This window comes from Salvia hispanica, chromosome 4, assembly GCF_023119035.1.
Source record: "Salvia hispanica cultivar TCC Black 2014 chromosome 4, UniMelb_Shisp_WGS_1.0, whole genome shotgun sequence".
In the NCBI taxonomy this organism is placed as follows: Eukaryota; Viridiplantae; Streptophyta; class Magnoliopsida; order Lamiales; family Lamiaceae; genus Salvia; species Salvia hispanica.
The window spans coordinates 48,838,592-48,861,647 of record NC_062968.1 but is presented as its reverse complement, the minus strand read 5'-3'; the positions used below and the strand labels follow the sequence as shown (position 1 = coordinate 48,861,647).

Sequence of the window (23,056 nt, the reverse complement as noted above, 5' to 3'; positions counted from 1 at the left end):
GTATGTGACTTCAATGACATGGCAGCATAGGCATCAACATTGAAGTCCGCCCACTCTGATCGATGCTCCCTCAAAAAGCAAATTAGCACTGCTGGAGGGACATTCTGGTAGGAAACGTTGGGCTCAGGTTAGTACAAAATGATACGGGATGGTGGTGGAGCTCTTCATCCAATCACGGGAGAAACATATTTAACAGATCTAGTTAACAATATAAAAGGGCTACAAGTTGCTACGCTTTTAACTTTCAATCAGTTCCAACAATTTATAAACCAATCTTTATACCTTCAGGGTAGAGGGTTTGTATCATCATGGATAAACAATACACGAAAGGATGCTCAATAAGATTAAGATTACTTCCATAAATGGACAAAATAAACCCAATAAAATGTAAAAAAAGAGGAAATCTCTAGGCAAATGATTTGAATTATGAAACTAGTGCTAAGCAGCATGCATAATAATTCCAGGGGATAAAAAAACAAGGGACCTGAAGCAGCATAGATGCTTTTACACAGAGAACACTTGCAGCAGTTAGATTCTTGGCTGAATTAGTGGCAACTACTACATCTTCAGCATCATCAGAATTTAATATCGACCACCCGTCATCATTGAATCCGTTAATAGCATCATTAAAGCCTCTACAAGGATCCAGCCATAATTATAGCAATTCCTAATATCTATGATAGAACACAAAATTATATAATCATATTTAGTTCGCAGAGGAATTCAGTCGAAAGACTATTACCTGCTTAATCTCTGGGTGAAGGTCCGCAAAACAGCAGGCTGCCGACCGAGACCATATACTACTTCCCCACTTGTCTCCTGGGCTATCTGCCGAACATATCTTAGCGCCTGTAGTAGTAACATTTAAAGTGGGCAAAGATAAGCAACTAGCCACATCAAAGAGAAGAAAGGAGACTTTAGAAACCACTGTTCTGCAATCGGGTCCATAGTCCACTTCAAAAAGGAAACAGAAAACTACGCAACTCTCCAAAGTCCAAAGCAAAGTTAGTTGTTCAAAGCTTCCCAGGCTTGTTATTATTTTTATTCACAAGATAGCTACATCAACTCCATAGTCAAAACCAGAAACGAGTAATTTACTAATTTATAAAGCTTTTTATATGTAGTTCTGACCGAGATTGTCATTTTCTGCGCCACAACTTTTGATGATTCATAAAGCGGCCGCAATACCTCTGGCACGCTCCATGCCTGAAACAGTGCAGTGAGACTTGCTCTATTATGTTGCATCCATTGATAAAGAACTTTTTGAGCTAATTAAGCTCGGAAAGAGAGAGAGAAAGAGAAAAAGGAAAAGGGGAAAATAACAAAAAGAAAGAAAGAAAAAAAGAGTACCTGGAGATTAAGGTGATCTACGATGTGCATAATTGACCCTCCATCCTCACAAGGCCGAATCAAATATCCAGATGGAAGCATTTCAGCTCTGATAAATTGTGATGCAGCAGCTGCAGATGGCCCAGCCCCAGTACCAGAAAGTGATGTCTCACATACCTTCAAAAGTTAAGAGAATAATAACTACAGATCACATCCATATCAGCATACCGACTACAGCAATAATCAATTTCTTCTATTCTTGGCTTCCCCTGCAAACCTTGCATGCGCTTTTTGGGGTTCTCTTTTAGTTTAACCTCTTAATAGATGGATTGTCCATAACCATAAAACTCTGAACGCATTAATAAGAGAATTTTCATACTAGCTAAATAAAGATGGCATTGACATGGGGTACTGAACACATAAACATTCAGTCAGAAAATGAAAGCAATTTTTTACAATGCTGAATCAAGATCTAAGACGTACTGAGACAATTGATACACCATGTTACAGACATCTTGTATTACCTACCATAAACCATGAAATTAGTACTTAGCACACAGAATTATATAGAAAAGCATCAACCATATAATGACAACCATCAGGTAATATAGAAAGACTACTTACCACGAGGCTACCATTCTCCAATGAGGTTGTGTATCTTAGAGTCCAAAAATCACGAGCTGGAGCCAGAGTAGTCGGTGCATATGTCTGCTAACAATTATCAGTTATTCAAGCTTCTGAAATGATAACCTGTATGCAAACATAGTAACAGTGACATATCAACCAATCAACCTGTGTATGTAAGAGCTCGATGGTCCCTCCATTTCCAGCAGGAAACATAGTGAAAATCTCTTGGCTTCGACAGTCACGAAACCAAGATGGACGATCTTTAAGGATCTCAGCAATCTGTAAAACTTGAAATACTCTCAGGAAAGGAGCTAATGTATGCAGCTCGAGATATCTATCAGTGAAAGTCATTTAAACAAACATATAACTGAATTAGTTTGTTACCTTGGAAGGCATCGAATTAACAAGACCACAAGCTCGAGCTGCCACTCCACCCCGACGCTGCGAGATAGAAAATATTCCAACCGAATCCGGACCAGGCTGAACAGAATAAATCATAATAATGATTCTTCAGAATTGAAAGGATTGCTTCACTGATTCAAACAGGATAATAACAAAAAACAGCCAAAATGCATTTTAGATGAGTCGAACCTTCATCCCAGGCATCTGGACCCAATCAACAGCAGTTCCTGTAGCCTTTGAGAGGAACTCCGCCAAGGTCTCCTCAGCAATAGAGAGGAGTCTGCCAAAAAGCACCATATACGCGCAAATATATAATAAAATGGTAAGAAGGCTGGCAGTCTACAAATGCAAGAATCGAAAGGAACAAACAAGTAGATGAAGTACCCAGCAGGATTGTTAGCATCTCTAAGAGAATGCTGTGGGGTCGTGGCCGCTGACTCAGAACTTGCATCAGTGGTCGGTACAGATGCCTGGAGAAATTTTTATAAAGCGTATGTTATGAAAGGCTTAAAGAAAGAAGGAAGATGTTGTCATAAACTCAGAATTCAAGTGATTCATGCCATACACACAGTGTGCAATCTTTGGCAAGTCATTTGATGCAGGATAAAGTAAAACACAACAACAGGGGTGATAAAATTTGCAACAAATCATGGACACAGACGATAATAGATCCAAGTCCAACAGCAGTAATCTAGAAGAGAGGTATAAAAGGAAAGAAGAAAGGGAGGTAGCTACATACAGTTTGCAAGTGTTGGCGCATATACCCATTCTCGCAAACCAGCTGAGAAACCTGCTTCTGCAGACGATCGTTTTCCTCCATCAATAGCTTATTCATGGCACTCAATTTTGTGTTGACACTCTGAAGCCTGGTGGATTCATTCCGCTGCTTCTGTCGACACCTGCATTCAGTTGCAACAACCCAATCCTCAACATTAAACAAGACTTAATCTTTTTTAGTATTAAGAAATCTAATTAGTCACCTGCGGTTCTGGAACCAGACTTTGATCTGTTTGGAGTCAATGTTGCAGAGAATGGGGCATTCCCTGATGAGCTGCTGGCGGCGCAGGGAGGTGGGCTTAGGGCAGTCGGAGTAAACCCTCTCCAAGGCCTCCACCTGTCGAGCCGTGTACCTTACATACTTGCCGGAATCCAGATGCGTATTTATGGTTTCTCCCTGTCTATGATGCTGCGCCAGCATGGCCATACTCCCTGGCAGACGGATAAGAATTGATAGAGGCAGAAAAAAGGTAACAGCGCCAATCAATCAGGGTTGCACCTCCAAGCAATACGCAAAAGGACAATATGATTGTAGTATTACGGAGCTGTGGGTGTCACTGTTGTCAAGGCTAGAGAGAATTGAGTGGATAGAGTGAAATGAGGAGCGGCCGAGAATCAGAAGCTTGATGCCTGATTGAAGTGGACAAGTGGCGGTAAGAGTAAAGGGGAGACTGAAAATGCTTTTGTATGTGTGTGTTGCAGAGAGATAAGGGGAGTGAATGAATTGAGGGGTTGAAGAATCAGGAGACGTAGGTGGAGCTCTTCTCCGAGTAATGTGGTTGCAAATTGCAATGCTGGGACTGGGATGAATGCCAAATAGTGCTTATTCATGCACACACTACCTCGTTTTTTTATTTACAAACTTATAAATATAATTATACTACAAACTGAAAAAATTGGTCTTCCCTCTCTCATGTCTTATCTAGTAGGTAGTAGCAGTAATCTTTTTCAGTTTAGTTCATCTTAATCACATGCTCCACTTATTAATATCGGCTTCTACAGTCGGTCATGAAGAGCATAACCACAAAGGGATTTCAGTGATGTGGTAAATAGTGATAAAAAATCACCAACGTATCATATATTTTTATTCAATATTAATTTGATGTCCAATTCATAAATTGAAAACCTAGGCCGTGCCTGATCGACGACAAAAAATATGGATTTGGCAAAAGTTAAAAATAAAAATGAGTTTTAATTACACTGGAATAACAATATACACCATCCATTCTATTCAAAATGACCACATTTCCTTCTTTTTTTTTTTTTTCTATCCCAATCAAGATTACTACTTTTCAGTTTTAAAAATAACATCCTTTCTCCTCTATCTTTATTAAAATATATTCAAATATCTTTTTCCTCTTTATTATATTTCACCTAACCACACTTCAATTTCATGGGCATTGTATATCAACAGATACTCCATCGAATGAAAAAGTAATTGAAATAGGGCAGCAGGCTTGAGGGGATCGCCGGCCATAAATGAGTTGGTCAAATCACACCGCTAGAAATCTTCTGACACCGCCTAATTCCATAGCCTTCCACCCTCTTTTTACTCACTTTATTCATCCTTTTCGTACTACTTTTTGCATAAGAAATGTTAAAAGAAAATTAGTTGGAAGAAAATTATCTCCCTTGTTTAAATGATAGTCTCCGAGTCTCATTTCTTTTTGCACGAGTTTTAAAAAATATTAAAAAAAATGAATCAGAAAAGAAAAAGTCAATAGAATATGAGTCTCATTTATATATACTATTATTAGATTTAAATGAAATGAGTTAGGGGACCCCTATACTATTTATAGTAAAAGTGAACTGAGACTCTTTTACGCAGACAAAGGGAGTATTGTCTTAATGGAATGAGATGATGGAATATGTAGCCATTTTACGGTTTATAGTAATTATGAATAGGAACTCGTATTTGCGGCAGATCAAAATGAAAAATGAGACGCATATTCGCCGACGGAAGGAGTATCAATTTAGAGCATTCATAGTCTTAAATTTCAGTCACAACCCATTTTTAATTATCACATTAGTTTTTTCTCATTTCAAACCCTAAAACGAAAAGCCATAGTGCAATCAGCCCTAAATTCAGCTTGAAAACTACTCATTTTAATTCAAAATAAAAATTAATATAAATTCAGAGATACTAAAGATAAAAAATTAAGGGATATTGACATCTAATATCACCAAATTTTCAAAACATTGGGTTTTTTCCACGAACTTTAAAATTGGCAAATAATATCACGAACTTTACCCTGGGTTTGTTTTTTCCCACGAATGAAAAAATTCATGTTATTGAAGAACAATTTTGGAGGGTGTGCTTTAAGAAAAACTATCTTCAAAGATTGAAAAACTTGAAACTTTCAAAATTGTTGTCGAGAAATTACGAAAAAAAATATCGGTATCATAATATTATTTGTGAGAATTTTTCATTCGTGGGAAAAAACAAATACGGGGTAAAGTTCGTGATATTATTTGTCAATTTTAAAGTTCGTGGTAAAAATCCAACTTTTTGAAAGTTTGGTGATATTAGATGCCAATATCTCAAAAATTAAATATAAAATATTACAATAAAAATTAAAGAAGAGTTACATAATCCCCAATTTTTTTTCCGAGAAAGCCGCTTGATAACTTGAATCCATTAAAAAAAATAGAGTTGGAATTGTGTGTAGTGAAAATAAGAGGTAGTGAAAAATGAAAAATGAGTTATGAGTATTTAAAGAGAGAATGATTAATACTCCCTTCCTTCCATAGTAATAGAGTCATTTTGTTATTTTGGTATGTTTTATAGTAATAGAGTCATTTCTCTTTATAGTAAAAGTCAACACATTTTTCCACACCTACTTACTCTCTCTCATTTTTTTCTCTCTTTATATCTCTACCTTTTTCATTTTCCATTTTATTTTTCTTTTACTTAACTCACCTAACAGGCTAATACAATTGGTCTTAATCTCCGTGTTGAAAAGAAGTGTCTCTATTACTATGGAACGGATCGTATATAATAAATATAATTGAAAAACAAATTTAAATAAATTGGGTCCGGCTGCTGCAAATGCAGCTGCTGAAACCGACTGCAGCCAGGCCGCCGCACGTCGAGAGGGGCTTGCAATGTAGCCCCGTCGGGCCGGGACTGCTTTTGTGAATGCTCTTACGCAGTAAAAAGAATAATGATGTTTTTCAATTTTAATTCTTCCACCATATGAGTGTCTAGTAGTGGATGGATATCCATGCTACAAATTAAATGTTTATTAGTACTCCTTGATACCAACGGTTAAAATTTTAGTTAAATTTGATCGTTAAGCACAATCCAAAACATGAGGCGTCTCGATTTATGCGTAACAAATTAAATACTAGATTGAACTGAGTAACTATATACGACCAACAATTTTTTTGGTTAGTAAAAAGCGAAGATTTCATATTCAAACTATGATGATGCGGCTGTATTAGTAAACTATCGTTAATAGAGAGAAAAATACGAACATAAAGCAAAAAGACATCACAATCACGATACTAATCAATGTGTTTAGATGGTTACCCTAATCTCATAATTAATTACCCTTTGCATCACAAGACTGCTCCTCAAACTAATCTATTCTTTCAATTTTTGCAAGTTATGTGAAATGAAACATGCAGAAAATAGTAACGATCTGTTTGGCGCCTGGCTTGTGTTAAATTAATGAATGTGAAGTCGTAACCACATTTAAGAGTGTGAGAACATCTGGTGGTCTGAAGCTGGTTTAATTAGGGGTTAGGGGCATAATTAGAACAGCTTATTGCATTTGTTTAGTACTCCACTAATTAATTATATAATTTAAACTAAATGATATTAATTGGTTGGTGAATTTCAATCTATTAGCAGCTATCACCACTTAATTTCTTTTTATGGTAAAGTCATTTAATGCAATGTCCTGTCTCCTCAAATTGAAAGATGCTAAACAAACACAATGTTTCCCTGCCTATTTAATAATTAGTTTTAATTGAAATCAGATTATGGTTTATGCATAGTTTGATTGTGTTTTCCAATTAGTTATATTTTAAAATTTACGTTAGATGTGTTATATCAGTGGTGATACAAATGCAACGTCCTCCATATAATAAACAATGATTACTCTATCTAACATGTTCAATCAAATATGGCATCTAAAACTAAAAAAGGAAAATAAATGTCATGCCGCTTTCTACTATATATATTTGATGAAGCAAAAATGGTGGATACGTGTTAAAATTGATGAAAAAGAAATATGTTGGGAAATTGATATTGTGATGATTGATTCAATTAAACGAAGCCTCACGTTTCGTTTGCAAGATTGTATCCAGAATTAAATTTGTAGTGTGTTTGGTTCATGAGATTCAATCTCACAATTCAATCCTAGATAAATAATCATGTGATAATTAGTCATAGCTAACCCCTTACAACTAAAATAATCTCACAACTCAATCCTGGACTGTATTTTTATATTATTTTATCTTAAAAACCGAACACCACCTTAAAGTTTGATAGAACCAAGTAGTTTTCAAGTTTATTAATTTCGGGGGAATTGTCATATTGCTATCACAATGGTGACATTTGATCAATCGGTTGGTGAGATTAGCGAAATGCTACTACAAGTTTTGCAACCACACATGAAGAATATTATTTTTATTGAAATAAAAAAAATGTATTTCTAATGACTGCTTGAAACTTAATTCGAGTTTCATAAAATTATTTTTTTAATCGTAAATATTCATATTGCATAAAATCTTCATATAGAGGTATGTTTCTTCTCAATTTCAAGTTTTCAACATACACTACTTATAGTGTTATAACTCAAATAGTGATAAAACTAATTCATACGTATAGCGATTGTATAAATCCAACTATCCAAGTGCATATCCTATATCATGGAATTGCATCCCCATAAACTTTTGGCACGCGCGAAAAGGATCACGTGCTTCCCTCAACCCACGTTATTTATATGTATATAAACTCAAATAAGTAAAAGACATACTCCATGTTATTGTTTATAATTATACTAAATAATATTGCTCTAAGTTAAAAAATAAATTTCAATATTTATAATAATGGTGCTTGCGTTGTCAATTATTTTCCCAAGTATTTTGCTTAGATGAAACATATAAGATTATGCATGTTTTTCATTTATCAAGCAAATTATTCACCTTTTTCAATATTTAAATAATATACCCGTCTTTTATATTTTCAAAATTTATAAAAAAAAACACAAAATATGACAAATTGCAAAATTTAAAACAAACAAATAATATAAATTACAAAAATTATTAAAACCAGGAAATAATCTTAAAACGATTGAAATTTTGGATTGAATTGAAATTTAGGAAATTAGAAAATACATTATTCTCATTATCCATAGTAAATTAAAAGAGATAGTACTAAAAAAATAAGAGATTGCAGTAAGGAAGAAGGTTGTGGATGGAGGAAAAAAGAAATATTTTTTGAGTAAAATTATATAAAAAAATTGGGTCTATATATATCAAGCTGAAAATTTTATGAAATTTAAAAAATTTAAGGATCTCTGAATATTAACAAAAATATTTATGTATCAAAGAAATTGTGATAAATAACATACTACACACACCTCATTGACGCATACACATAAGGAGAGAGAGGAATCATATGATCTCAATCCTCAAGATGATTGACGCTTGAAAATGCTTTTACCTAGAATAAGTGTGATAGTACATATAGTATTTAGTTATATATCCATTATTATACTTTAATAAAGTGAACAGAATCTCGTAAAACAACTAAATTATTACTTGATGATAAGCAATAATCCAAATTTAACAATAAAGTACACCTTTTCCCTAAAAAAGGTCCAACCATATTAAAATATTAATCAATAACTAATAAGCATATTGCAGTTTTGTGCTTTTGAATAGAATAATGCGTAACGACGTTATTTATCTTTTGCAAGTTTATATTATATGAGTCGGATACAACAAAGGAAAACCAAACAGAGTGACAAATTAATAAAAAGAAGCTTTTAATTATAGAGCGTCGAGTTAAAATGCACCTTTGAGGAGCCATAATAGTTTAGTTTATTGATTAAATGATTTTTTCTAGGAGTATAATTTATACATCCAATCTCATAATTCCACCTCTTCATATAAAAGCAGGTTAAGTTAGCCTTACCTTAGGCCAGGAAAGAGTGCACTCACATGATTTTCTATCTATGAAATTTAATACAATCATCTGGACAAAATAGGCAGCGAATCAGATAGCTCAATCTATTAAACTGAAAATCATCAAAATTTCTATTTGTAGCTTTGTGAATTTCCACGAACAGAATTTTAATCAAAAGTATGTCAAATGGAAAGAAAAAATTTGACTAGCTATTGAAATAATTTGGTACATTGGTAAGTTGTATCAGTGTTGTAAACATCACATAAATACATAACTATTAATATGTTATTTCCAACATTAATTATATTCAAAATTACTATAAAATAAGAAAACTTCCACTATATTATTACTATGCAGGACTAGGAGTTCTACTTAACTATGTTGTGAACTTCTCTGACTGTCTTGAGACGCTATACCATATTATTCTGCATATACAATATCATTTTGTGATTGTAGCTGATTCGATCATTTAGACCAACATTGTTGTTCGTATAAACAAACACAGTATATGAATAAGCATATCAATAGTCACATATAGACCAATTAAATCCCTCAAATCTTATTTAATTTGTTTGAATTATTTTCTTATTTGAACTTGGACAGATTGTGTTTGCGCTTGCAACGTTGTATTACTGACCTACTGTAAGTCTGCAACCTCACACTCCATAGATTACACAAGATATTTGCTGATTTTCGATGATACATATTTAGCGCTGGTTATTCGGTCATCGGTTAGTCGGTTAACCGATAACCGAACTGATAAACAATAATCTCGGTTAACCGAGAACCGCCAAGTTCGGTTTCGGGTTGGTGTCGGTTCCGGACTTTAGGCGTTGATCGGTTCTCGATTCTGGAACCGATAACCGACGGTTAATAACCAATTAACCGACATAACCGATTCAATAGGATTTACTTATTTTTTTTATTTGTTTAAAATACTAATGAGCCCTAAATCCTAATAATCGGGACCCCTAAATCTCTTTTCATCGCTCCAACTCTTTTCTCAACCCTCTGCCAACCCACTCTTTTCTCAACTCCTCCGCCAGCACCGCCACCCACGCTCGGTGGCGCTCCTCCTTCCCCACGACCGGAAAACGTCGTCGCCCGTTGAGCAGAGACCGTCATCGACTGCTGCGGTGTGCCCTCATTCATTCCTTCTCCAGTTCTCCTTCACTATCCACGAAATGGTGGGAACATGATCTTAGAGTGAAGATGACTAGTCATGGATACAATCTTGCTCCAAACTTTTGTCTATCTGGCTGAATGAGCAATGTAGTTCTTCTTGTTCTAATTGTGATTGTTTCAAATGATTTTTTTCAATGTTGGAACTTTTTTTGAATTGCATTTTTGAGTTGATTTGGTGTTTTTAGTTTTCTGTTGGTGTTATTAAACGTAAATGAGAACTGAGACTTAGGACTTAGCTTTAAAAAGATTAAAGGGGCTGTTTTTATTTTTTTAATTTCTAATACAAAAATACCTACATAATTTGTTTACAAGTTTATATAATATATGCAATGCAGCTCAAGTGGTGGCCAAGGGGGTAATTTTTCGTGTGCCACGTCCAAGGATCAATACCTGCAACCTGCATAGTTATTTTTTTTTTCAATTCGGTTCCAGTTCGGTTCTTCTATTTCGGTTCTGTTTTATTTCGGTTAACCGGGTATTCGGTTCGGTTAATACATAAGATCAAACGTTCAATGTGTATATAGACTTTGTGTTTCTTCAGCAGATCCGAACTAAATTAAGTAGGTGTCATGCTCAAGTATCAAATGATTTCATGAACATATAACGGAAGAAAAGGACAAAAGACCATAGTTCAGAAGGCTGGGTAATTGAAGCACTCAAGGAAAAGAAGTAAGTGTACTAGTGGGAATTAAGTAAAACTATTGCACGACTTTCTCACTAAATAACATAACATCGTACAACTTAACACTTCTTGGGTAGTATGCCTAATACTAGTACGTACTATTTTCACATGAATTTTATGTTGAGAGATAAAATACACTCGAATATTAAACAAACTGAGTAGAATGGTAACTAAAGAGGAAAAAATTAAACTAATCATTTTGCAAAAGTTGTTTCTCACCTTAAATTTAAATGTTTATAAACACCCTAATCACCATTACCAAAAATATTATTTTATTTTGATACTACAAAATAAAAATTCTTAAAATCTAGTATAATAAACGTTGAAATATTTTTCCAAAAATAATGCAAGTTGCAACTCAATATAGAAATGTAGCAAAAGGAAAGGGCAAAATAAAGCACACAGTGAAGAGAACAAAGATTGAGTAGGCATGAGAGAGATGATAAGTTCGTTGTTAAAAGGTACAAATACAATCAAAGGTGCATGATGTATTAAACAAAGTTCATCCCGTGACCAGTGCATTTGAAGGGATTGACATTCCCCCCTCTCTCTCTCTCTGGGCCAGTGCATTTGTGCCTCCTTAATCCAAATTGGGTCAAAGGTGTGCAGGGCCGGTCCCACCAAAATATTTGTTTGGTTGGATCCATCAAATGGTCATTTACTTCGATGGGTCGGTGTCCTTGAAGTGGAACATTTTGACAAAATGCCCTCTCTCTGCTTCACAAAAAATAACAATCAAAATTCAAACATAAACAGGGAACATGATCGTATATTCAAGGCAACCACTTCTTTTCACATTTTCGTGAACTCTTTCTTTTGACCATCAAGTATTTTGCGCTGGCCTACCCATTTCTAGTCTCTTCATAGTCCATAGATATCTCTTTTAACAACAACATGCATATACTTCATATCATACCATCATCAAAATTCTTTATTTCTTTCCAACTTGTAATTTTCACACATAATTATTTATGCGGAGCTAAATAGGAAACGAGTATGATATAATGGCATCTTTCAAACTTTCAATACTCGTATAGTCGTATATTTCAATCTTTAAGTAGGTTGAGAGTTGTCTCGAATTTTGGTTGCTAAAAAGAAAGGTTCAAAAATACTTGCAACAATAATGTTTCTATTCTGATTTTACAAAGTACTACTACTAAATACTGGCTGTATCAATTGATTATTAGTAACAAATTTAAAAAAAAAAAAAAAAAAAAACTATAAATCTTAACTAGATTTAATGAAACCTAAAACTAATGAAATTGAAATAAAAGTAGGACACTAATGAGATACAAGAAAAACATGCGTGATGATCTCAAGTTATTGAAAACATGCAGTTGACCCAATACCAAGACCAAGTACATGCTATGATATTGAAACTTGTTGAATCTGATTATGTCCTAGTATTTCCAAAGGATAATGATTACAGAATTATGGTAGGAGGTTTGAACTATTAATGAATCATGATTGGTTGATACGTATATGCTCAAGAGAGAGTAGAGATTCAACTTCATATTTACACACAAACCACACTTCAACTGTATAACATCCCTAAAACCAGTCTTACTTCCAAAATACTACCATTAACTCGGGCGAGACCAAAAATATCATGCCAAATAAAAAGAGTGAGAAGGCAAGAGTTCACGTACAACAGACATGGGTAATCAAAAAAAGGCCAACACAGAAATGTTGCATTTCTGCATACCTGTGTCGTGTCTACACGTAGAGTCAAATCTCGAGTTGCTCCAAGCATTTGATGGCAGTAGATTCATCAACATCACAAGTTCTGTCAGCTGCAGCAGCTGAGACAGATGGTGGTTTAAGGGCTGGTGGGGCTGAGAAAACAGGAACGGCCTGCCTTATACGTACTGGTGGGACTACTCCACTTGGTCGGCGATGCATCACCTGGGCAGCAGGTGGTGGAAGTGGTGGTGCTGAGAAAACTGGCACTGCTGTTCTCATTGTAACGGGCGGAGCAATCCCGTGGTAAGGTGTCCTGTATTGGTTGACAGGTATGTAAGGAGCTGCCCCAATAGTAGGATATCTCTGAGTATGTGTAGTCCCAACTTCTGGTGATGGAGGACGCGAAGATGTTGTGTTGTTTATGATAGACGATGATGGCCTGCTCCGAGAAGCAGTTTTCTGGCAGAATAAAGGGAGGATTTTGGATACGGACATTGGAGGGCGCTGTGGACTAGAGGGACGAGGAGTTGGAACTGAATTGTTTTGTAGAAATGGTACTGTGATGTTCCTTGAGTTAGCCACACTTATCCTTTCCTTCATCCGGTAGTTCTGCAAGGCCCTTGCTATTTTTATCTGTTCCTGTTCCTCATTATTTTCGTGTTCAAGTGAAGAGCCTGCATCTTTCTGTGCCACTGCCCAATAAAAAAAATGAAAACGTGTAAAATGTCTTGAAACCTTTGAAATAGACCACAAAACACCTCGCTTGCAGTACAAGGAAGACACGAAAGAATCAGGTTGGGATCTATATTATTTTGCAAAATTATGTCCAATTAGATAGCATTTGGATCTATATTGCAAACTGGCCTTTTATGTATTTTCTATCATACATTCTGGCATGATATGTGCATTGTGAGTCCGTGACATGCGGTTGTGTGAACGATAGGGATCTGGATATAAAACTACACAAAACAGTTGTCTGTGCTGTTTCTGGAGTCAGCATGAACAATGTACAACATTTCTCCACTACTCTTAAGTATATATAGAACTTACATTGTTTTAATGACAGCCAAGCTGCCAGTGCAGCATTCTTCTCTGCTTGCTTTTTATTCTTAGCAGGTTCTCCCTGAAACGTGATTCCTGCCAATTCCACGATTCCCGTGAAGACGGGTAGATGTCCTAAACCGGATCGACAAATTGTGTAGCGAGGCAACAGTGATCCAACTCTCTGCGCAATCTCTTGCAGGAGGTTCTTATAAACCCCTGTTTCATCCTAAGCATAAGAACAACAGAAAGAAATTTTAGCAAGGTTTAACAAATTTGAAAACAAGGATCAAGAATATCATATGATATCATGTACATCCAATCTTAGATATTCTACAACCAAACTCCTTTTCTTTATGAGTTCCACATACCTAAGAAAACATGCACATCCTTGTTGAAACTGTCATATAAACTTAAACCAACTGCATATAAGGAGTGCTGGGTGTTGTAACTATGCTACTTATGCCTATTCATAACAATATATACAGCTTCTAACTGCATTATTACTGTGCTATCTATGCTTATTCATTACAAGATAAAATTTCATGTAATCTGGAAGAAGTAATCTCAATCATGACGCTACAAGTAATTTTTTATCCCCACACCCCCCAAATTTTCACCACAAACCTATACTAATGACAATCTACACCCCTGGCATTGCATGGTTACATAATTACCACAGTCAACGATTTTCTGCTATGCATTGCAATAATGAGTTTTAAAAAATAAATGTCAAAAGTCAACAATCCTTATTTTATAGCAACCTAATTAGTGTATTTAATGAAGATTAGGTGAGTCCGCTGCATTTTCAACGTTTTCATACTTAATCCGACCTTATTAATGATAGAAATGTACACACACAAACAGGTGCAGAAGAAAATGAATGGTGCCCCAATAACTAACTAGTGCATTAAAAAAAGTATGGTTCCACCTCAATTTGAAACTATAATGAAGCAATGATAGAATAGGCGTGAAGTATTTGATGATTATAAAGAATTTTCTAGAATTGGATTAATGGAAAAAGCTGCAAACAAAAAGGTGAAGTGAAGGTGACGGGGCAGAATCCATGGCTCCTAATGTTGTTTGTTAATGCGTATCAGTCAAGCGGGCGAGTAATGACGATAAAGGCGTGCAGTAATTAATTTGAGCTTGTAAGGTAAAGCAATAAAGTAAATGGTGGAGGTGAGAGATCAAAGAGAAATGAAGCGATGGAGAGGGGACGTACGAGGATGCGGGCGGCGAGGGAATGGGAGGAGAGGGAGGTGAGGGCGGCCTCGGCGGCGGCGTGCTCGGCGAGGCGGAGGTTGGAGCAGAAGTGGGGGCTCTCGAAGGTGTCGCCGTTGAAGTTGACGAGGGCCTTGAAGCGCGGCGCGTGGTCGGGGCCCTCTCTTATGCAGGTGTAGGATGGAAGGCTGAAGCAGCTCCTCTGCGCCAGCTCCTGCAGCTGGTTCTTGTACATCTCTCCGGATCAACTTTCTTTTGTTTTGCTGCACAAAAAGATTGTTTTATGGAGGAACACTCTGATAGTTTTAACCAAAACTTTTGGCTTTTTCACTTTTATATGCGTCCATATGCTCTTTGCACTTTTTCGGTTTCCCATTTTATAAAAATATTACACCTTTCATCTCATTAATTGGTGACGCATTTTGTTCCACACAAAATTTTATAATACTATTAATTTGTTAAATTAAAAAGAATAAAATATAGTCGAAGATTATATGTTAATTTTAACTATAGCATTCTATAAAAAATGTGTGTGTACATTGTTTGAATTTTCATTTTTATAAGGTAATAATTATTGAATATGGAAGTAATAGAGTCAACTGTATGTGGGCTGGAGATTCTCTGCATTTCTGAAGCCCTTTTTCTGCCACTCGTCTCTTTGCTTTTCTCAAAATTAATTTCACTTTTTGTGATCTTCTGTCTTTTTATCCAAAAATCCAAATTAATGGAGTATACATACCACCACTCACTTTCCCTTTTTTTATTGTCAATATAATATTGCATGCTAGTCTTCACGAGTATAAAATTTGCTAGTATTCATTAAAATATGACAATGCTGCTGCATGTAATATTCATATATGGATGATTTTGCCATTTGCACGCAGTTTATACCGTGGTTGAACGCATCTCACGCAATAATTTTTTTCTTTTTTTTTAATCTTTATATTATTACCATTATTTTAACGATATAATCGTATAAATATGTGATCTTGCTTAGAGGACGACAGTTGCAGTTTGTTACTAGTACTACGACTTCTTATAATTAAGTTCTTGAAGAGATGTAATGATATCATATTACATTTGAGGACTCCATTATTACCTAATGGAGTATTCAGTATAGAGTTAAGTATGGAATAAAATATCAAAGATTCAGTTTGTAACGTGGTTGTTCAAACACTTATGATCAATCGAGTTGGAAGACTGCAATTACCTTATGATCACGTCAATGTAACGAGTGAAGAAATGCCACCCCATAAATAATCCAGTCTCCATCATTGCTGGTTCTTCAAATTTGTACTAATATCCGCTAATTTACTAATGTTTAATACTGCAAGTCAGATATAACGGCACTAATATACTACTCCACTAGTTTATTATTGTACTACTAGGTACTTTGAAATACTTATGATTCCAATTTGACCTCCAAGTAAAATTAAACAGTGTGGAAAATAATAAGCGATCTCGGTAATAATGTTGTGAAACAAACATGATTAGATTTAGAGTGGAGGCAAAAAAGCAAAAACAGAATATTTTGAAATTCCCATTTAGAATTAAGGGGACGCAAAAGTAAACTGTAAGTTGGAACAAGTCAATTTACAAATTCAGTGGGGAGCAGGATATGAGATCATAATTATGCCCGCGTTTAATAATCTTTGACTTTGCAAATTCCTTATATGCCCCTGCTATTATTAATGCAAAAGCTAACATCCCAAATAAACACCCTTGTACTTTTGGTCAATGTATAGCGATGGACAATATGACTAAGAGCATCCCCATCCGTGCTCTTAGCTAAGAGCACAAAGGTGGACTCGGATCCACTAAGAGCACGGATGGGTCCGGATCCACTTTTATTCCTTGTCCTTAGCTAAGAGCATAACATCCACATCCGTGCTCTTAGCTAAGGACAAACTCAAGGGTCCCACCATTCTATTATTCAATTTAAATACTCCAATTATTAAAAACATTTCTACATTATAAAAATATAAAAAAAAATAAAAAAAAACCGAAATTGCCAACGGCTATGCCGTTGGCCAATCAGAAGCTGCCACGTAATTGTGCTCAGCGGCACGGACGTGCTCTTAGCTAAGAGCAGCGCTGTGCCGCTGGCACGGACGGACGGCTTGGTGCTCAGCGGCATGGACGAACGAGCAGCGGGTTGAGCACCGCTGCGGATGCTGTAACAAGAGTTTACTCCTTGTTAGTTGTAATTATGTTATGCTTTTTTATTAAGTTTACATTTCTTTATTTACTTTTATAATGGTGTCATTTTAATTGAGACTTCCACAGATGAAAACTGAGCCTAATATAGTACTCCTACCTAGATTTTTTATTGTTATCCATTTGCCCTTGTTTCTAGTATATAAAAGGTAATCGAAATTTTTTATTCTTATTTGGAATTCTTTTCGGTATTTTGTGATTTATTCTCTGTATGAATGGGACAATAAAGATCGAGAAATAAAAGGCTTTTGAGTAGAGTTGAAGAAGATTTAAGAGTGAAGCCCAGAGTAAGGAGTACTGAATATTACGTTCGGTTTAATGGGCCACAAACCCAAATCAAACACCAGTTTATGATTTTGCAAAGTTGGGTATTGATGCATTTAACCAAACTACAAAACGTTACGCTAAAAAGTAAACGAAGATTCGTTTCCTTACCATTCAAAAATTTATACTCCCTCTATCGCGCAAAAATATATACTCTTTTGTTTTAATTTTTCCTAATAAGGTGGAATTTATTCCTCACTAACAATACTTTAATTATTTATCTCTTTATCTCTTTTACTTATTAATTTTGTATTAAAACCTGTACTAAATACAGGGACGGATCTAGTAAGGTGTTAGGAAGGACATTTGCCCCACCTCAAAAATTTTTTCTCCATATATATATTGTCTATTATAAAATTTATTTGAGTAAAGGCCAAAATTGGTTCCGAACATATGATCATTTTATGTTTTTAGTCCTAGACATTATCTTTTGGAGTTTTTGGTCCTGTATATATGGAAATTTGATTATTTTGGTCCTCCGTCAACATTTCCGTTAAAAACTAACAGTTAAAGGGTTTAATTCCGATTTTGACCAAATTAAATTTTTAATTCTGATTTTTTACTCTCTAATTAATTCTCTAATTATTTTTACACTTCAATTTCATCTTCTTCCTTCCATCTTTTATCTTCTTTTTTCATCTTCTTTCTTCCTCTTCCTCTCAAATTGCCTCACAGTTCCACGCTCCTCTTTTCCAATTTTGAGATTCTTCTATGATGAATACAGGAATTCCACTCCTGTATTTCGATTACGGAGGTTCTAGTTGGTGTCGCATCAACTAGAAGTTTTTGTATTTCGATTATGGAACTCTCAGTTCTTTATAATTAGGTCGGCAGATTTGACAGCCTTCCCAATTTCGCAGAATTCGTGACATAAATAGCAATTTTGTAGCGTGTTGCGATTTGCATGTGACGCTGTTAAATTAAGGGTAGGGATTGCTCGCATTGAAATTGAATTGCTTTTTCTGGGTTTGCAAGGAACAAGTATAGTCTTAGAGAAGAGAAGGGTGATGGCAGCCGCTGAAACTAATGGAAATCCGTCCTTGTCCACGGTGGCACCGCTTGCGCTGGTCACTAGCGAGCGCCCCGTGCGCACAGATCTCGAAACTTCCATTCCCAAACCCTGTCGGTTATTTTCCCTCTTTCTCTTCCACCTCAATTATACTTCAATCTGTATTCATCAGGTAATGTTTATCCATTGCCATCAAGTTTTTGGCTTTCCCTTTCAAGGAGCGTGGAACTGTGGAGCAATTTGAGAGGGAGAGGGAGAGGGAGAGGAAGGAAGAAGATGAAAGATGAGAGGAAGGAAGAAGATGAAATTGAAGTGTAAAAATAATTAGGGAGTAAAAAATTAGAATTAAAAGTTTAATTTGGTCAAAAGAATCGGAATTAAATCTGTTGACCGTTAATTTTTAACGGAAATGTTGACGGATGACCAAAATGATCAAATTTCCATATGTGCAGAACCAAAAAATCCAAAAGATAATGTTTATGACCAAAAACGTAAAATGGTCATATGTTCAGGACCAATTTTAGCTTTTACTCAATTTATTTCTTTTAATTTTGTACAAAATGCCCCTCCTCAAATTTTTAAATTTTCTTCATAGGTAAATTTGCCCCACTTTCTATAAATTCCCAGCTTCGTCCTTGGTCGAATCTAAAGTGCATATTCTTTGGGACTGAGAAAGTATTATTTTTGACTTTGTTCAATTAATTTAAAATGTGTTATAGCACCATACGTATTAAATTTATAGTCGGCGGTATTCATCATGTGCCATAATATAAATGTTAAATTAACCTAGATACTTGAATTCGGTAGACATTCAATATTGGCATCATTCCATGAGGCCAAATTTGAATTCAAAAATTCAGTTCTGCTGTTGCACACAAATAACATGAAAAATGTCAAACAGACATTAAGTAACAGCAAAATTTGGTAAATCCGATATGGAAATCAACACAAAGTCCTGATTACGGATTGCTCAAGGTGCTTTTCATATAGAAAAGCATTCCCTGAATTTAAAAGAAGAAAATACAAAAAAAAGGGAAACTGATTAGAGAGCAGCACAAAAAATAGCTGCTAACTAATGGGATAGATGAAAAATAATTAGAAATGAATTAATCCTGAAACCCGATTTTAAGCCAAATCGCGTTTCTAACCCTGTTGAGGTCTCTGCCCTTGAGCCCGATTCTACTCCTCGCTACAAACTCGTGCGGCAGAACACGATCGCCGTTCTCCGCCGCCTCGTCAAATTCGTCGTCGTCGCCGTCTCTCCGGCGGTTGTCTCTGACTCATCCTTCAGGATCTTCGACCAGTCCGGAATGTTAACCGGCAAGGAAGCAGACCCGGTCGCCGATCCCCTGGATAATTTGGAACTCTGCTTGCGAAATTCCGGCGACTGCAAGTAGCCGTCGGAGTTCCAAATCTCCGATTCGTCGAGCTCGAAGATCATGGAGTTGTTAGTTGTTTCCCGATCGGTGCGGAGAAATCTGTAGTTTGCTCGCGTGAAGTAGCTCTTAGGCGCTGCCATTGAATCGATCCGAATTCTGCAGCTGGAAAACAAATCCGGATTTTGTTAGTATGTTAATTTGGTGCTTCAAAACTGGAGTTTTGATATGCTTTTTAGAGCATCCGCAATCGATCATTGGAGATGCTCTTAAAGGCCGAAATGGATAAGGTTTATAAAACTACCTATAATCTATACTAATATAAAATGCGAGTTTTGGGCCATATTTGAATATTTAAAAGTTTTTGGTATGATATAAGGTGTGTCCAATATATAAAATTTGTGATTGATTATCATAAGCTAAGCTGCCGTTACACTCAAGATTATGCATTTGTGTATAAATGTAGATCTTATATGTAAATATTGATGAGGCCGTTTTCTATCTAAAAATTGATGACATTTATTATTTGCTAGAAATTTATGTTATATTTCAATAGATATAATGAAGGATTATAAATTTTCTCACATCATGAGCATGTTATCCACCACAATAATATGATCCAGTCAAAAGCTATATTCATGCACATTACTTAGTAACGTACTCCATATTTATATACATTAAAAATAATTGAATTTCAATCATTGTGTCATTACATTAAAACTAAAAGGTTTTAAAAATTTATTATACATAATTGAAGAAATGAAAGGTTTTTTTTTCAACTATAAATATATGATATGTGTTGGCTCTAAATCCACAAACTCATTACGTTATTTCTTATTTCTATGGTATTTGTCACTGAATTTCTAATAAACTTTATTATATTTGGTTTCATTTTCCTATAAACTTTATTCTACGGTCTCCTATAAACGTGATTTGATTAGCTCTCATTGTTTATATAATTGCAGGAATTATATACACTACGTGAATTGTGCTGTTGGAGGCAATCGATTATGCATAAAATTAAAACTTTTTTATTTAAGTATGAGATTCGTAGTTTACATCCTCTCACTCACTACGTTATTTCGTATTTCTATGGCATTTATCACTGAATGTCTAATAAACATTATTCTTTGGTTTCATCTTCCGATAATCTTTATTCTTTATTCTATGGTTTTCTATAAATGTGATTGCATAAATTTGATCCAACTCATTGTAGGAATTATAATACACTACGTGAGTTGCGGTGTTGAAAACAATAGTTTAAGCAAAACATTAGGACTTTTTTTTTATGAAAGTATGAGATTTGTAGTTTATTTCGAGAATTGATATTGAAATGTAACCTTTCCTTCATTCAATTACAAATGTGAATATTAATATAATATGCCTCTAATACAATAAAATTGGATGTCGAATTATCAGTTGACCGCAAATAAGGAGGAAATGGGTTGAGGCATGTAAATATTAATATAATATGCCTCTAATATAATAAAATTGGATGTTGAATTATCAGTTGACCGCAAATAAGGAGGAAATGGGTTGAGGCGCAAGTATATTTATTTAATGTGTAATTATTTTTAGACTTTGCCTTGGAAATAATTACATGCACAATTATTGTAACAAATATATCTTTTTTCCAAAACATAATTGTGTGACATTTTTTGAAAATTTTAATTTGTATCAACGAGGTTGATTGTACTTGTGATTCCACGGTTGATAATGTATACAATTTTTTTTTTCAAAACTTATAAACTAATATGTTATTTATAAAATTTTTATATGTACCACGTACTTAATTACTCATCTTTACATTTTAAAGTCTCCTTAGTATTGATGATTATTGTTGTGTATTAATTTTTTTATGTGAATGGTATTCAAGTGCTTATGTTCCATTGATAAAATATAAAATTATGATTGTTGTTTTGTGATAGAGATAAAAAATTGGTCATTGGAACTTTGAATAATTTTATAAATAATGCAGATTCCATATCGTTATCTTAAATATGTGTATGCACTTGGTTGATTTCTAAATTTGTTGGAATGTTTTTGGGGTTGTACATTTTAAATTATTTTATGTGTTTGTGATTTTTAATCCTTAGATAAATAGTTGTATCGGATTTAAAAATAATTAATTTTAAGAATTTTTTTTTTTGAAATTAAATTGATTCGTGCATCGCACGGGTGTGATACTAGTTCCATTAATATGCGACCTTATTTTATTTACTTTTGTGACGTTGATTTGACTACTGTTGTCACTCTTGGATTTCTCATAAATTACGTTGGAGGCTTCTAGTCAAATGAAATTATAAAAGCTCTTCACATTGGTTAATAAATATGGTTGAATTTCATAATTAAGTTGATGATTCCACTTAGGGTCGGCACGGTATGGTATACCGCACCGAGAATGTCATACCGCATGCCGTACCGCAAATTGCGGTATGACTAAATGTCATACCTATACATTACCGAATTTTTCGGTATACCGCATTGTGCTATACCGAAAATTCGGTATGTCAATATTTGAAAACCTTTACCTTACCGACATTTCGGTATGCCGTACCGTGTTGCGGTATACCGCGGTAGGGATGTGATCAATTGCTAACTAATTATCAATCCAAAATTGAGACCAATTTTTAACCATTAAATTAGAAGATCTTGTGGTTGATACAATGCCAAGTGTAATATATTTTAAATTTAAATAATTATTAATTAAATTTAAAGGGTATTAATGTCAAATCCTATATGTAGTAATTATAACTAACTACTTTCTCTCTCTTTAAAATCATCTCAAATCTTTAAATTTACGTAACTCTCTCAATTTAAATTATTTTTTCGCAAAAAATATATCAAATTAAAGATAATTTAATAAGGATTCCAACGAGATCTCAATTGCATATGTTCCGACGATGTTCGGGTGATGAAATTTGATAAATTATATTTCAATTTTCGTACATGTTGATAAGCAGCTTTTATCAACAAATGCAACAAAAAATCTCAATATATTGTAGGCAAAATCTCAATATTATGCATGTTCAATCTCAATA

The 23,056-nt window shown here is 34.8% G+C and overlaps 3 protein-coding genes across 4 annotated transcripts in view; all 3 read right to left on the bottom strand.

Annotated features, from left to right (window-relative positions):
- Nucleotides 1-3,981, bottom strand: part of LOC125221295 (homeobox-leucine zipper protein REVOLUTA-like) — a 4,603-nt gene extending 622 nt beyond the window's left edge. The window contains exons 1-12 of the mRNA XM_048123418.1: nucleotides 3,339-3,981; nucleotides 3,098-3,257; nucleotides 2,743-2,828; nucleotides 2,548-2,638; nucleotides 2,341-2,436; nucleotides 2,122-2,235; nucleotides 1,954-2,037; nucleotides 1,351-1,506; nucleotides 1,132-1,206; nucleotides 743-849; nucleotides 485-635; nucleotides 4-104 (exon numbers count right to left, since the gene is read on the bottom strand). Of these exons, the coding sequence (XP_047979375.1) occupies nucleotides 4-104; nucleotides 485-635; nucleotides 743-849; nucleotides 1,132-1,206; nucleotides 1,351-1,506; nucleotides 1,954-2,037; nucleotides 2,122-2,235; nucleotides 2,341-2,436; nucleotides 2,548-2,638; nucleotides 2,743-2,828; nucleotides 3,098-3,257; nucleotides 3,339-3,562 (1,445 nt within the window). The 5' untranslated portion in view covers nucleotides 3,563-3,981. The remainder of the gene's footprint in view (nucleotides 1-3; nucleotides 105-484; nucleotides 636-742; nucleotides 850-1,131; nucleotides 1,207-1,350; nucleotides 1,507-1,953; nucleotides 2,038-2,121; nucleotides 2,236-2,340; nucleotides 2,437-2,547; nucleotides 2,639-2,742; nucleotides 2,829-3,097; nucleotides 3,258-3,338) is intronic.
- A 7,565-nt stretch (nucleotides 3,982-11,546) lies between these two features.
- On the bottom strand, nucleotides 11,547-15,380 carry LOC125220103 (double-stranded RNA-binding protein 2-like). 2 transcript variants are annotated; one of them, XM_048122239.1, is made up of 4 exons: nucleotides 15,091-15,380; nucleotides 13,875-14,094; nucleotides 12,847-13,516; nucleotides 11,547-11,858 (listed from the first exon to the last, which is right to left on the bottom strand). In XM_048122239.1, the coding sequence occupies exons 1-3, from the start codon at nucleotides 15,322-15,324 to the stop codon at nucleotides 12,870-12,872; spliced, it is 1,101 nt and encodes a 366-aa protein (XP_047978196.1). In that variant the 5' UTR covers nucleotides 15,325-15,380; the 3' UTR covers nucleotides 11,547-11,858; nucleotides 12,847-12,869. The 2 variants fall into 2 exon arrangements, with proteins under 2 accessions (XP_047978196.1, XP_047978195.1); XM_048122238.1 differs by having other exon boundaries at nucleotides 11,547-11,855.
- Nucleotides 15,381-19,554: 4,174 nt separating this feature from the next.
- Nucleotides 19,555-20,194, bottom strand: LOC125217700. The gene is given in 2 exon segments (XM_048119223.1): nucleotides 19,555-19,922; nucleotides 19,925-20,194. Coding segments are annotated over 2 exon segments (411 nt in total). The 5' UTR covers nucleotides 20,159-20,194; the 3' UTR covers nucleotides 19,555-19,745.
- Between the last annotated feature and the right edge of the window lie 2,862 nt (nucleotides 20,195-23,056).

Bases quoted from the DNA above. Each gene is read 5' to 3' on its own strand.
- LOC125220103 (XM_048122239.1), bottom strand. From the start codon at position 15,324: ATGTACAAGAACCAGCTGCAGGAGCTGGCGCAGAGGAGCTGCTTCAGC. The intron at 14,095-15,090 runs GTACGTCCCCTC...TCTTATGCTTAG, and splicing joins CCCTCGCCGCCCGCATCCTC to GATGAAACAGGGGTTTATAA. The intron at 13,517-13,874 runs GTAAGTTCTATA...TTTATTGGGCAG, and splicing joins TTGGCTGTCATTAAAACAAT to TGGCACAGAAAGATGCAGGC.